Here is a 16,153-nt window from a genome sequence, read left to right as displayed (position 1 = left end):
CAAAGTCAATCTAATCTTTTACTTTTAACTTGCGTTCTATTTTTTATTGACTTCTGTTGCGTCATTCAAGCTGTAACTCTTATTTATAATAACGTAACATTAAAAGTCGTAAATATAATGTTATCTCTAAAGATAATAACAAAATATTGATAAAGAACTTTTATTTCATTTTACTTTCTGAAGAGTTAGAAGTTTTGTAGCATCTGTCGCCACACTACAGTGAACTCGACGACGTCATAAGGTGATCAATAAACCAGTTCACCGTTTTATAAAGTTTCTTAATACCTACTTTACAACCAATGTAGTCAATCTACTGGACAGAACTGTTTTGAAACTGGAGTGTGTTTTATTTCTATAACTTATAAGACTCTTACAGACGGAAAAGACATTCAGAGAAAGTTTTATAATTGGAAGTAATTGATTCCAGGACTTTGTCTCGTAGTTAAATACGATTACTAAGGTAACCCAATTACACTTTTGTAAATTTATTTGTTTTATCAGTGCATTTGATGTTGAAAAGCCAGAAAGCAGTCTATCATTTAATGTTACATTGTTATGCTAAGGTATTTGGTGTATAAGTTCAAAGTTCAAAGTTTTATTCTGTGGCATTCTACGTCACGAGAAATGATTTTTTTCCCCTAGCAACTTCTCATGTGGTTAAAGAGGGTAATTCATCTATAAAACAACTGCGGTTACAAGTTGGGCATCTGTCATCATCGCCTCATTTTCACCCTTCTTTCTGCTTCTGATGTGTAAGCCATCTGCAGTCCAGGACTCTTCCTTTGTGCTTACTCTCTATCTGGATCTATCCTTTATTATCTGCCCCTTGACGTTCATCTTAGGGCTGCTGTGACAGTTCGTATGGGTGCTGTGACAGATCATAGGGGTGCTGTGACAGTTCGTATGGGTGCTGTGACAGTTCGTATGGGTGCTGTGACAGTTCGTATGGGTGCTGTGACAGATCATAGGGATGCTGTGACAGATCATAGGGGTGCTGTGACAGTTCGTATGGGTGCTGTGACAGATCATAGGGCTGCTGTGACAGTTCGTATGGGTGCTGTGACAGTTCGTATGGGTGCTGTGACAGATCATAGGGGTGCTATGACAGTTCGTGGACTGCTGTGACAGTTCGTGGATTATTGTGACAGTTCGTAGGGGTACTATGTCCGTTTGTAGGGCTGCTGTGACAGTTTGTAGGGGTACTGTGACAGTTCGTAGGGGTGCTATGACAGTTCGTAGGGGGTGCTGTTACAATTCATAGGGGTGATGTGACAGTTCGTGGTGCTGCTGTGACAGTTCGTATGGGTACTGTGTCAATTCGTTGAGGGTGCTATGATTGTTCGCGTAACCAAATCCCTCCGCTTTTCATGGTAGCAGCTGTTCTTAGCAGGATATCAAAATTCTTTTACGTTGTCCAGCCAGCTTTTCTTTGGACGTCCCTTTCTTCGTGCTCTCTCCACTGTACCTTGAAGGATGCCTTTAGACAGTGAGTCATGTCTTACAATAGGACCACAACAGCTCAGATTTCGTCTATTCACAGTAATGAGTTCTTCCTTTTTATCAGCCAGAGTGTTGACTTGTAACAGTACAAACGTATTAGTCTTCTATCCACTTTTTTTTTAGTAATACTGGTGAACTTGAACAGATGTGGAGACGTGTGGCTGAGTGGCTAAAACCACTTGGCTACATATCAAGCGGTGCTGTGACAGTTCGTAGGGGTGCTGTGACAGTTCGTAGGGGTGCTGTGACAGTTAGTAGTGCTGCTGTGACAGTTCGTAGGGGTGTTGTGACAGTTCGTAGGGGTGCTGTGACAGTTCGTAGGGGTGCTGTGACAGTTCGTAGGGGTGCTGTGACAGTTCGTAGGGGGTGTTGTGACAGTTCGTAGGGGTGCTGTGACAGTTCGTAGGGTTGCTGTGACAGTTCGTAGGGTTGCTGTGACAGTGCGTAGTGCTGCTGTGACAGTTCGTAGGGTTGCTGTGACAGTTCGTAGTGCTGCTGTGACAGTTCGTAGTGCTGCTGTGACAGTTCGTAGTGCTGCTGTGACAGTTCGTAGTGCTGCTGTGACAGTTCGTAGGGTTGCTGTGACAGTTCGTAGTGCTGCTGTGACAGTTCGTAGGGGTTTGTTTTGATGAACGCATAAGGGCATGACGGAAACGTTTCTTTCAGATGACCCCTACTCTGATGCGATTGGAAAAAGCTGCTCTGAACAAGGTATAAGCATGGAAGTCGTACATATATAGAAATGTGGGAAACGTGGTCGAGAGGCTAAGTTCGCTTGAACTTGGCTTGTCTAGGCTACATATGAAGGGGGCTCGAGATTTCCACACCCGATTCGAACAGAGAAGTGTTTACTTAGCGCCTAAGGGCAGTACTGAAAACCTTCTCCCAGATACGCCCTCCCCCCACCGGTCCACAAATGAGATTGGACCATAGCGCTCTGAGCATGCTATAAGCATGAAAGTAGCGATATATAAAAGCTATAGTTATTATGTTATTAATTTCATCTTAAGATAAATGATTAAAATTAAATTTTGTACTGAGACTTTACGTTATACTTTTGACCAACTTCCTACCACCTTTTGACCATGAAGTAGATATTGGGAAAAAAAAAGAGATAGCGACGTTGTAAATACTAATGTTGTGGTCAGGTTGTGATGTAACGCCAGTACCTAATCTAATAATGTTTTTCAACGTGCAAGCCTGAAAAAAAGGGTAAATTGTACACAGGATTATGTTGCTAATAGTTATTGCCTGTCGTTGACTTGTAAAAATGTTTGTAAAATGTTTTACATATTTCGGATGTTCCTTTAGAGTTGAAGATAATTTACTTCCTAGTCCAAACCTCCCGCAGGACGACGTGGGGTGAGAGCGGGCAGGGTTTGAACCCGGGACCATCGATAAATCTGAACGACAGTCCAGCGCGCAAACCGCACGACCAGGCAGCCATTCTACTTATAGCATCAAACTGCTGGTAGAAAACTGAACTGTTGTAGGCATTAATATATCTTAAGTAATAAAACTTCAAATTACTTGAATAACTTCCTTGTGAAAATACTTAATATAACATTTATTAAAACATGAACAAAATCAAGTTGATATGAGATAAAATAAATGTACTTGACTTAAGTATTTTTATTTTTTAACAAAATGTAACTCCCTGCAGTAACACAACTGTTCAGTCTCACATTCTGGAGTTGTCTGTCTTAATTTAGACCAATGCCAACAATGCCACGAATCTTGCATCATTTATTTAACCAGTCGCTAGCCTCTTCCCACTGTCACCATAGAAACTTTACTGAAATGTAAATCAGCAACGATAACACTAATACCTATGGATTTATAATATTTGCTCTGTGCATTTTTTTTTTTTAGAAGTTATTAAAATCTGAATATTTATGTTGCTTGATTTCTTTGATAATAAGTCTTCTCATATTACTGCTGCATAAAGTGTAAAAAAAGTTCCCCTTTCAGACCTTGTGGTCTATGGGGCGATGATATATGGGTTATATATTTCTGTGGCCTACGGTTCGGAGGGTGTCATGTGGCCAGCACAACGACCAACCGCCTTTTGCTTTTCCCCAACTTATGTCAGGTACCTATTAGCGCTGTGTGGACTCAAGGGCGCCCAAAGGATCCTGAATATTAAGAATTCCAGTCTTCACCAGGATTCCAACCCGGGACCCGAGTGGGTTTACCGCTAAGCCACCGCGAAGTGCTTTGATTAATATTTTGTATTACTGTAAAATTTGTTGCGGATGTTTTATTAAAAGCATACTCAGTTTTACCTTTACCTATCCCTTAGTCTGTTGACCGTTGGGGCACCAAGCAAGACTTTCGACCGTCTTTCTCCATTCCTCCCTGTCTTTTGCCTTAGTTTTAGTTTGATTAAATTTTCAAGTGTTACGTTAGCACTATTAGTTCATTTTATTGCCAAGATCATTGTGTATTAGCTAAGAGAACTTAAAACTAACAGGTCTTTATCACAAATATTATAGAACAATAAGCGGTCAACCTATATATATATTATATTATATATATATATGGCTTTTTGTGACGGTACGCACCGGTACTACGTACGACACCTTTTTGGGGAAAAAATATTACTTTTCTTGTATTTTAACGTATATTATTAATTTATAAGTAGTTAAAAGTTAGGCAATCAATCACTGAGTACCGGCAACTATTTTATTTACAAAAAAAAGCACCATATATATATATATATGGCTGATTTAGTCAACCCATTCCATTCTCTAATGGCACTAGGGAAGAAGGAGTACTTTTACAAATTTGTCCTAGCATATGGAACCAGGAATGTGCTTTTCTATTTGTGTCTTTCTGAGTATTTAATTCGGTTTTGTTTTTGCATTATTACAATCGGCCCTTGTCGTTATTCGTTTTTGTTAGCCCTACAGGTCGCAAGGTCTGAATGGGGAACTTTACTTAATTTTTAATGTATCTCAATATTGCAGGGTTTAATTCCCTTTGTCTATATAAACTAAATTAATTAATAGCCACTTATTTATTAACTAATTGGCGTATACTTTTATTGATTCATGTGTTGCTATCGACTATAAATAATGGAGCTAAATTTCAACTTGATCCGAGAATGGGAAGAGGGAGATAAAACGTTAAAAAATTATGTACCGGACAGACAGACGGAGTGAATGAAATATAAGCTTTGTAAACATCTTTTAAAATTTGATCCTATCTCTACATGCAAACATTACAAATAAATGAAACAAAACCTAATGATACAAAGTTTCTTCGGGAACAGATGTAAACCCCATCCCACATCATCGATTGGAGATTGATTTTACTGTACTACATTGTCAAGGGATATAAACTTAAGCCGTTTGTAAGCCAGTAACGTTTGGCTTGTAATCTCCTGGGACGTGGTAGTCTATCTTCTCGTGAATGTCAATGTAACTTGCCAGGAGCTGTTTCCGGTAGACTTTTGAGACACTTTCAGACTTCCTGTGAATTTTGTAGGCTTCACAAGAGGACAGACTTTTAATTAATTATGCTCATTATAATTTTGTACTAGCGTATTTTTAAACGGCTTTTTTTTTTTTTTTTTTTACAAAAGAGCTTCATGGAATCCCCATATTGATGAATTTATTAAAAACTCAAGCAAAACACGGTTTATTAAAAGAATTAAACAAGAATGGCTGCCTGGTCGTGCGGTTTGCGCGCTGGACTGTCGTTCAAATTTATCGATGGTCCAGGGTTCAAACCCTGCCCGCTCCCATCCCCCGTCGTCTTCCGGGAGGTTTGGACTAGGAAGTATTTATCTTCAACTCTGAAGCAACATCCGAAACATGTAAAAACATTCTACATTTTACAAGAACATACAATTAAAATGCTTTTAAAATTTAGTTAGGCCAATATTAAATATACATCCTCTTTTTGTGATTCCTCAACTCAATAAAACATTAAGAAACTGGAACAAATACAAAATAGAGCAGTGAGATTTATAACAAACGAATATTCCTATTTGATATGATTAGAGTAACACCATTAGTAGAATCACTAAACTTACAGACACTTCAGGACAGAAGAATAAAAAGCAAAGTAGCTATAATACATAAAACACTAAACCATAATTTACAAATAGAAAAACAAAACCTAATGAAATACTCAGAAAGACCCAAAGATAGAGGCACATTTCTTATTCCATACGCTAGAACAAATTCGTACAAGTACTCCTTATCTCCTAGCGCCATTAGATAATGGAATGGGTTGCCTGAATCAGCCAGGAAAACCAACAACTTAGCAGATATTAAGTCATTGATTAATATGCATGACTAGATTGACACATGAAAATGCGTAGGACGTAATTATCTTCTTTTTGAAGTAACGTCAATAATATATAAGCTGTTTCAATTATGAAGAAAACGATACTTCTATTAAATCCACGTGGCTAGCCCCAAAGACGACTATCTACCTGAAAGAATATCATCTATATATCTTTCTCAATGGACCTCATTCACCAATCGTAAACAAACAACATTTAGCCACGTGGTGCTCTATCTCTTCTATATAATTTACGATCTCATGTTTAATTCCTGATGGTTGAGACGTGACAGTTTTTTTTCCATTGTTTTATCAATAAGATCACGTGACTAAATGTTGTTTGTTTACGATTGGTGAATGAGGTCCATTGCACACAAAATAAATGAAAATATCCTACAATTTAACAAATCTAAAGGAAAGAACCCCGCTCTTACAACTACATCAATAATAATAAGGCTTGTCTTCGAGTCCGAAGATTAGTGAGAAATGCAGCATTTCCCGTTGATACGCAGCCCCAGCTGTGACCTACATATTTTGCCACACCCACACTTGAGTTGCCAGACGTCCAAGTTGCTGTGTCCTCTGTCTGGCAACCATTGGTCTGAAGTGTTGAACAGTATGGCTTTCTCTCTGTTATCGGCTGTAGTAAAAAATAATCTATCAATATTCAATCCATTATATTTTCTGAGTTTGTACATATTAGTTAGAATTAACATCAGAAATAATAGAAAGATGATTCTGACCTCCTTTGAGTTGGCAGGTGTCTGGTAATCCTACGAAAAAAAAAAAAAAAACTCCAAATCGAATGCAAAGAGTGGGCTTCGAACCTCACACGTAGTGTCTACAAGCTACCTTGTTTCATATGCTAGGACAAATTTGTACAAATAATCTTCTTCCCTAGTGCTGTTGAGCATGGAATGGGTTGCCTGAGTCAGCCAGGAAAACCAGTGACTTGGCAGAGTTTAAGTCATTGATTAACATGCATGACTAGATTGACCAGGGGACACGCGTAGGACGTAATCATCTTCCTTTTTTATTTTTGAAGTAACGTCTGTATAATAGGCCTATAGGATAAGATAACTTACTTTCAGACCTCAGATCCTAAAGTGTTTGTAATCGACCGATTTTAAGTACAAAACAACATATTCGTATTAGGCTGGAAAATACGCAAAAGTAACTTCACCTCTATGTACTTCAGTCTTTTGTTTTAACTTGTAAAATTATCTACAAATTCACTTTTGTTGTTTAATGCGTAATGAAAGCTAATTTTGAAACAATGTGTTGGCTTTGTAAATTGTTGAAACGTGGAGAATGTAATGGCAGAGGGTTGAGACGAAGTGATTTTTAATTAGGGTTAGTGATGACAGACTCACGACATTTCTTAAGACGGAGAATGAAGAGCTACACTTGGGAAATAGCGGTTAAGGGGAGGTTATATTGAAATGTAGAACAGACACAATTAAGGACACAAAATGTCTTAATGTTTCAAATGACGTATTTTGAAATAAGTCAAATAACTAAAAAAGAAAGTCAGTTATATTGTGACTAAGAATTTTTTCTATTAAATAACCAGTTTAATTACTGCTGGATTTACCTATAGGTTAAATAACCTATAGCTTAGGTCCCCACTTGCTTGAGGGCATCCATAAACGGTTACTTGAGGCCCCATATCTCTAATAACTCTTAACCGTAGGAAGTCTAAATCAGCCTTGAGGGCAACTGTAACACGCCTTGTGCTGATCCCTTGAGGGGCTGATAGATTTGTAGAATGTGGTGTATGGGGTATCTAGGAGGGTTAGCACCTCTAGCGGACAGGCAGTCGTACCCTCTTTTTGTGGGTAGCTTGGCTCACTCTTGGTCCCCACTCGGTACCCGACTCTCACCTGTGGCTCCCAGAAGCTGTAGCATGCGCAGCGGCCACACCCAGGAAACGGCTTTGACTGGCCGGCTAAACCAGGTAGAGGGTATCTGACGTGTCCATGGCACTCTGTACACTGAGGTTCTGTCAAACCTAGCATGTGAAGTCTGGACTTGGCGGCCTGTGCGTAACGTCACAAAATTAGACAAATCGGACAGAGAGGCAAGTACCAGCACAAGGCTGTGGAGCACTCAAGAGCAGGACAAGACACACAGAAAGTCTCTGGTCATCCACCGCACCCAAACTTGTCCCTGGACGTCTTGACCAAATCTTGCTTCCGGAAAAGGACGGGCTTTAGGGCGAGAGAGTAAGGTCGACGTGTCGCGCGAATCCTCCTCACTTTAATTCGAATTCCAGCGCAAGTCACTTGTCATGCCCCCCCCCCCCCTGGATGACAAAGTGGTCATCATCGAACCACGATGGACGAACTATATATAGAATGTTCACTCTATAGAACTACTTAGGTCTGTTAAAGCCACTCCCATCGCTCCAATGAAGCGAAATTCTGAACAACAAAATATTTGAAGTTCTTCTCTCAGGGTACGATTTCATTTTCTCAAATACCTTTTGTTATTCTAGAGAGAGCGTAGATAGAGATACAGAGAGAAAAAGAGTAGAGAGAAGGAGAAAGAAAAAAGAGATAGAGCGAAGAGAGAAAAAAGAGCGAGAGAAAGAGAGATAATAAGAAAGAGAAATGAAGAGAGAGAAAGAGCGAGTGAAAGAAGAAACAGAGAGAGAGAGAAAGTGAGATTTGAGAGAGAAAGATAGAAAGACAGGAGAGAGAAAGATAGAAAGACAGGAGAGAGCAAGATAGAAAGACAGGAGAGAGAAAGATAGAAAGACAAGAGAGAGAAAGATAGAAAGACAGGAGAGAGAAAGATAGAAAGACAAGAGAGAGAAAGATAGAAAGACAGGAGAGAGAAAGATAGAAAGACAGGAGAGAGAAAGAATGATGGAAGTAGAATTTTGGTTTGTATCAGTATTTTAAAGTTTTCACCAAGAACTGTTCTAGGAATGTAAATGTGTACAATAAAGAACTCATACAAAAATTCTTTATTTATTTAAAACATCTTTAAGTCGTATAATTCTGTTTAGAAATTGTACGAACATTGAATTTTAAGACACGAATTACTTGTCAAGAGTCCTAACTAAATCAAACGTAACGACATTATTACTTATAAAATACTTGCTTTGGAATGTCTTTCAGTAAATGTATCGAAACATATAAATTATTCAATTATTTTGACTCACTTTAAATTCATCGTTTTAGGGGAAAGGGGGGCCCACCAAGATATTCTTGAACCCGCACCCACATGTACCACTGTGAACGAACCCTCCTTTATGTGTTTACTGATACTGTAACTGCTAAAAGGTACAATTGTATGTTTGTATCTAAAAGTAAATAATATTTAATATTTGAGGTGAACTTAAGATAGAATTGGTTTTAAAAAACTAATATCAACTTTAAAATGTTGACGTCTAGAGAAATCTTCAAACAATGTCCAAATTAGCCTTTAGCAAAATTTTGTTCAGTCATTTGAATGCGTGGAGGGCTCAAAATACCTATATTAAAAGTGAAGCTAAATGACTGAATTATTTCGAAAGCTAATATTTTAAACTCTTTTTTTATTTCTTTGTTTAGGTCTACTACTGCGGAAAAATCACATCACAACAATGTATCTGACAGATTTGGAGAAAGTGTTGATCAATTTGATGCTTGCGTTGGTGACCTCAAAATCGGGTAAAAAAACACGATTTGATTTTTCTTGTTTTTAAAATAACATTCACAGACAATATCAGAGTCTGAGCTGTTCTTTATTATTTTTGTCTTTGTTGAAAAGATTCATCAAATTGAAAGAAAGGTTAATGCTCTTGCTTCATCACATTTACAGTGAAATTTCACGTGAGTCCGACAGTCTAGACTAGAACGTATTGAAAATATTGGCAGTGTATTAAGTAAAAGTGAAAGAGATAAGATAGTAGGCCTATTGTTCACAAAGATACACCCACGCTTCGTCTTCTTGTGTTAAACTTTTTATTTTTAAGTCACAAGCTTAGTAGGTCATAAATCTATGGCAATCTTATCATATAATTTGAAAAAAAAAGATTTATATATTTTGTTAGTTGATCGTTGTCATCCAAGGGGCTGAGGGCTTTGTACTAGGGTTCTATGCATCCTCATGTGGCTGGTGAGACCTATGTGAGCCCGGAATGTTCGGCTGCACACTGGGCAGGTTATTCCAGCTGGAGCTAGTGTCGTGGGCCTTGTTTCTCTTCTCTGGCGTTTTTCTTCTGCCATCATAGTTCTTTTTTGCTCAGCAACCTGTGCGCCAGTTTTCACAGCGTGACGCCATGATGCTCTGTCATGTGCCTCTGTCTCCCAGGTGCCTGGGTCTATGCTGAACGCCTTCAGAGAAGCTTTGAGGGTGTCCCCGAAGCGCTTTCTTTGACCACCATGCGAGCGCTTTCCTTCGCTTAGTTGGCCTTACAAGAGTCGTTTAGGGATGCGGAGGTCTTCCATTCTGTAGACGTGACCTGCCCATCGCAGCTGGAACTGCATCAGGATTGTGTGGATGCTTTGCAGACACGCTTTTCGAAGGACTTTAGTATCTGGTATTTTGTCTTGCCATTTGACATTCAGTATTTTTCTTAGACATGTCATGTGGAAGTGGTTCAGTTTCTTTGCATGTTTTCTGTACACTGTCCACGTTTCTGAGGCATAGAGCAATGTAGGGAGGATGACGGCTCGATCCCTAGCTTTGTATTTGTGGTGATACCACGTCTGTTCCAGACATTGTTAGACAGTCTGTCATAAACGTCATACGCGTATACAAGTGCTAATCTAGTCCTGCATGTTAATTGGAGATCTAAGCTCAACCAACTAATTGGTTTTCCTGTCTGACTTAAGCAAAACCGAAGAGCACTTATACAGCACCGAAACATTTGGTGCATAAATTTTGAATCTGTTTAGGTTTATTTGTTATGTTTTAGCGAATGTGACGTAATAATTAAACAAAAAAAAAGAGACTAGGAACCAGGAAGAGATATGAAACAAGGGAAGTGATTGAAAAGCGTCTTGGCAGTTCGGTTCTAGTCAGAAGTATTTTGAGGACATGGATATTTTTGTAGAGACAGCGATGACTGTGGACATATCCCCTTTTATTGATACACAAATGTATTTGAAGAATTGAAGTGTATCCAGTGTTCAACTCATTTTGTTGGACTACGCTTGTAGTCTACTTGTTTGGATTAGGTTATTAAAGTTATCTGTTATCTCTAATCTCTATGTTATTGTAGTCAATACTCAGTAATGAACACAGCAAAGGGGATTAACTCAGTCTTGGGCGCATACCAAACGACCAGAAAGTTTCTTCTGATACAGTCAGGATGTTGTTTTTTTCTTCTTATCTTATCTTATATAATGCAGACGTTACTTCAAAAAAGAAGATGATTACGTCCTACGCGTCATGCAATTAGTCATGCATATTAACCAATGACCTAAATTCTGCTAAGTCACTGGTTTTCCTGGCTAGCTCAGGAGAAACATGCTCTAATAGCAGTAGAGAAAAAGGAGCATTTGTACAAATTTGTCCTAGCATATGGGACGAGGAATGTGCCTTAATCTTTGTGTCTTTCTGAGTATTTTATTAAATTTTGTTTTTGTATTTGAAGACTATAGTTCAGTCATAGACTTACATATATTATATCTAGACTGGAAATGTAGTGGAAATGGATATCTTTTAACACTACAATATTTTCAATTTTTTTTTTTTAAGTTGAAACAAGGCGTTGTTTTGTAAAGTACTTATAAGAAGTAAAGTTGTTGTTTTTTTTAACCCTAATCTATGTAACATATAATTTAATTTTTAGATCTTGAGATAGTAATTAAACATCAAAAATAAGAATACTCTCGTCTCCTAATGATTATTATGCAATTTTTCTTATATATAAACTAGAAAGATCTAGGTAATCAATCTATTTACATGTACATAAGATGGTTAAAATCAACAGACATAAATTATTAAAATCTAGGATTTCAATGGAAACTAACAGGCTATGGCTTTGTTTCGTATATTTGCCTTAAAATATCTGTTGTTTTTCTTTTTTTGCTGTGGCATTTTACGTCTTGAGAGACGATCTTTTCCCTTTGCAACTTCTTGTGTGACTAAAGAGGCCAATCCTTGATACACAGCTGAGGTCGTGAAAATATAGTTCTGTGATTCATAGCCCCTTCTATATAAAAATCCGAAAAATGATTTTGCATTATTTTTAAACTTTGAAAACTAAAGATCATTACTTTTCTAAGACAGAAAAGATTGATAGGGGCGACTTCCCTTACAGCTTGCAAAGGTAGAGAGAACCCACTTCATCAGGTGTTAGTTTTAGCCACTCTATCAGGCTAACGGCCCCATGGCCTGCCAGCCCCATGGCCTGCCAGCCCCATGGCCTGCCAGCTTTAGAAGCTAGGTTCCTGGGGGAATGGACAAAGCCCACCATCCAGGTCCTTTTTTTTCAATGAAAATGCAACTGAAATGTTAATTGAGACTTATTAAAAGTAAAGCGACGGAGAAGAAAAAGAACGATAACTCTTGAGGTGGTGTTAATTTTACAAAATGTTGTTTGTATATTTTTTTCAATGACTTCCTGGAAGAAGGCCACTGACTCTTGTCTTGGAGATAAAATCTACAATCATAGGCTACACTATTGTTCACTTTCATTTCATTGCCTATAGGCCTAATGTTTTGTAGATTTGAATAACAGTTTTAAAATTATTCACACTATTCACATATATTCTATTTCTAGTGCTTGGGGGATTCAGCAGCAGTCCAAAAGACATCACTCCACACAAAACCTCATCCCTTTCACTTCGATGTGAGCCCGATGCAGACGGCTCAGGGGCCATATTGGCCATCCATATAAAAAAGAAAGAAGCAGCAGGGGACGCCGGGAATTCGACGAGCCTGTCCGACCACGTGATGTCACAGAGAGGAGTCGGGGAGAGCTTCGTGAGAGCAACCATCACTGCTGGGAACAAGATCACGGTGGTACCAACTTTAACGAGGTACAATACAATACAATACAATACAATACAATACAATACAATACAATACAAATATTTAGAAATAAAAAACAAAAGTCCCTTTTTAATCCAAAAAAATAGTTTCTTGTATGAGCCGACACATAATAATATTTAATTTTACACAATAGAACCACATCTTTTCTATGAAGTAATACAGAAAAAAAAAGAATTTTCATGATAAGTAGACTCAGTATTATTGCTTAAACCAGGAGTTCTCAACCTGTGGGTCGCGACCCCCTTGGGGGTCGATTGACGATTTGCCAGGGGTCGCCTAAGACTATCGAAAATTATTAATTGTTAAAAATTGTTATTGTCTATTCTTCTATGGCTGTATGTGTGTGGGTTGGTGGGGGGGGGGGGTCGCTGAAGAGTGGCGGATTGTAAAAAGGGGTCGCCGGTCATAGGCTAAAAGGTTGAGAACCGCTGGCTTAAACGGCAACAATTTTACACCCACTTCATCAAGAGTACGTTTTAGGCACTCTATCAGGCTAACCATAGTGCCCGTGTATGAGCCGACTATCATGACATCATCACTGTTGATATGGGTTGTGTTGGGTTTTAGCTTCATACCACACCCTTCAGCGATCCCTTAAGTCTGTTGGGGCACCACACATGATCCGTCAATCGTTTTTCTTAATTCCTGTCTGTTTTTTTCTTTTTTTTTTTTTTTGCCATGGATAGAATCTTTTTCAATGACAGGCCCGGCCCATGGTTTTATGTTCTCTTTCCATAAATTTATCTGTCTGCCTTTTCTTTTTCCTGGTGCTGTTCCATGGAGAATGGTGTATGTGAGCCCTGAGGACCTTGTGATATGGCCATAAAGTTTTAGTTTGCGTTATTTTTTTTCCAATAGGCGGTAGACTGGAGTTCGTGGCTGTTGTAACCATGTTTCTTGTATTTGTGATGCGATCTTGCAAGTGCTGATGTGGACTGTGGGTAAAGCTAATCCAAATTAGCCTCGTATTGCTAAACTGTACACCAAAACAAATTAAACTTTAAATTTTATGAATAAATATCAACAGCTTTCAAAATCACTTAAATTTTACTTTAAAACTCACTTGGTTCCATTTTCTTTATTCCCTCCCCTGTGATCTTTCGCTGTAATTTATGGCAGATTTTCATGCCTAGAAGAAAAGCTATAAATGGTACGTTGTCTAGTGTAACCGGTGTCCAAACTGTATGGAAGTGTTGATAGATTATGTTTTAAAACAGGTCAATAGAGCCACTTCTGCACTTTCAAACATGGCAGAATCAATTTTTTTATAGCTCTTCCGTTTGTGACTTTTATTTAGTTGGCAGCTTCGAGGCTCAGTTTAGCGTCCTTGACCTTCTTTAGTCTATCGTGAAATTGTCCGATACATTCACGTGCTTCAGTCCAGCTAAACATTTCATCAGCCAATAGACACTCTCTCTCTCTCTCTCTCTCACACACACACACGCATGCACGCACGCACGCACCCTCAATAACAGACCCAAAGCCAACTTTTATCTTGGATCCTATCGTATGAACATAACATCCAATAGCATAACCGTTTTCACAGACAAAGCTTCCTCTGAGGCAGTTTATTACCAAATTCCGACAAATCAATGCCCTTCACCAGGATATCAATTCACTCGATGTGATGACGAAATATATATCTCATTAAAAAAAAAAAAAAGAGTTATTCCTCTTGCATGAACAATTTGCGTTTCAATATAAGTCATGACCTATATATTTATGTGTCACATTTGCTTTCTCATAAACCTATTTTGGGACCTGTCTGTTCCATAAATGAAATTCTCCAAGCGAGGTAAACTAAGTTTGCTGTATTTTATAAAAAAAAAGAGACATCTCTAATGAGCCTAGATCAGGGGTCGGCAACCTGCGGCTCGCGAGCCACATGCGGCTCTTTGGATGGTAAGCTGCGGCTCTTTAGTTCCATATAAATAAAAAATTGAATCGATTAACTAAAATTAGTCACCGATTCAATCTCTTAGCCACTTGTACTTGATTTTCACATCACCCCTACCCGTGTCTTCTAAATATAACATATTTGCAGGTGGAAGAACTAAACTTTCTTCTGCCTTATCAATGATATAGATACGTCTTGCGACATAAAAGACACGGCACAAGTTGGCTTTCTGTCAGGTATATGTCTTCCCAAGCATTGCTAGCGCTCTCGTGACAAACTAGGGAGAAGATTTAGCGAATGTCGTGCAAAAATGCCTTGAAGACAATAAGATCGATTTAAATAAACTCGTTTCAATATCAACTGATGGAGCCAGAAGTATGACAAGAAAAAATAAAAGAGAATCTGCGAGTCACCACTCATTTCTTACGTATCAATGCATACTCCAGCAAGAAGTGCTGGTCGAAAGCACTCTACCATTGTCAGTTTAAAGAATTTTTAAACAAAATGGAGACAGTATTCCGACCTCCTTCCCAATAAAGTGCAATGGCTTTCTACAGATATGGTGTTGAGACTTCCAGATTTGTGCTTGATTTAATAAATACATTCCTAAATGAGGATGGTATTAATCACCCTGAATTAGAGAACGACAAATGGTTGCTAAAATGTTACTTTATGATGGATGTATCAGGAAAAGTAAATGAGATGAATCTAAAACTACAAGAAAATGAAAACCCAGCCGATGTTTCGGTAGAAGTTAAGAGCGATGGCTGAGCAGTAAAAAGCTTGGCTTCCGAACCGGGGTCTCGAGTTAGAATCGTAATGAAGACTGGGATTTTTAATCTGTGGATATTTTTAGCGCTTCTAAACCCACCCAGCTTTAATAATTACCTGACATTAGTTGGGGAAAGTAAATGTGGTAGGTCGTTGTGCTGACACCCTCGTTAACCGTGGTTCACAGAAAGAGATGACCTCTACATCATCTGTCCTAAAGATCGCAAGGTCTGAAAGGGGAACATTACTTAATGAGAGCGATAAATGACTTCATTGTCAATTTCTTAAGCAATATCGCGATAAAACCAGTATAACTGTTGACAGGAATTACTTCATCACAGTTATTTAAAAAAAATTAAAGGTGAATTTGTTGAGAGATTTGAGCATTTCAAAACCATCAAAACCATTCTAGCATTCATAGTAAATATCCTTAACAGAAATAGTAACGAAATCCATATTGAGCCATTTGGAATTGATACTGGACGTTAAAAAGTAAAGCTTTCTGGAGTGGATAATTTACAGATTTGAAAAGCAAGTTGGAAGAGTTGGAGGTCCAGAAATGCATGTACGTAACGCAACAAAAGTGGACAGCTTTCAAAGAAATGCCGTGAGATGAGGCACTTATATTCGACACACGGCATTGTCTTCCAGTTTGCTACAGTGAAGTGAAAATGTTGGCAATTGGAGTACTAACCATAT

The 16,153-nt window shown here is 38.4% G+C and overlaps 1 protein-coding gene across 2 annotated transcripts in view; it reads left to right on the top strand.

The window, feature by feature from the left end:
* The first annotated feature begins 224 nt into the window (after positions 1–224).
* The window catches only part of LOC106050908 (myosin-4-like), a 34,467-nt gene continuing 18,538 nt past the window's right edge, over positions 225–16,153 (top strand). The window contains exons 1-3 of one of the 2 annotated variants that reach the window (XM_056013022.1): positions 225–460; positions 9,354–9,452; positions 12,515–12,773. In XM_056013022.1, the coding sequence (XP_055868997.1) occupies positions 9,386–9,452; positions 12,515–12,773 (326 nt within the window). In that variant the 5' untranslated portion in view covers positions 225–460; positions 9,354–9,385. The remainder of the gene's footprint in view (positions 461–9,353; positions 9,453–12,514; positions 12,774–16,153) is intronic. The other variant, XM_056013021.1, reaches the window with a different exon arrangement.

Source organism: Biomphalaria glabrata, chromosome 15 (genome assembly GCF_947242115.1).
Source record: "Biomphalaria glabrata chromosome 15, xgBioGlab47.1, whole genome shotgun sequence".
In the NCBI taxonomy this organism is placed as follows: domain Eukaryota; kingdom Metazoa; phylum Mollusca; class Gastropoda; family Planorbidae; genus Biomphalaria; species Biomphalaria glabrata.
The sequence above is the reverse complement of the archived record's forward strand: the minus strand, read 5'-3'. Positions and strand labels throughout refer to the sequence as shown.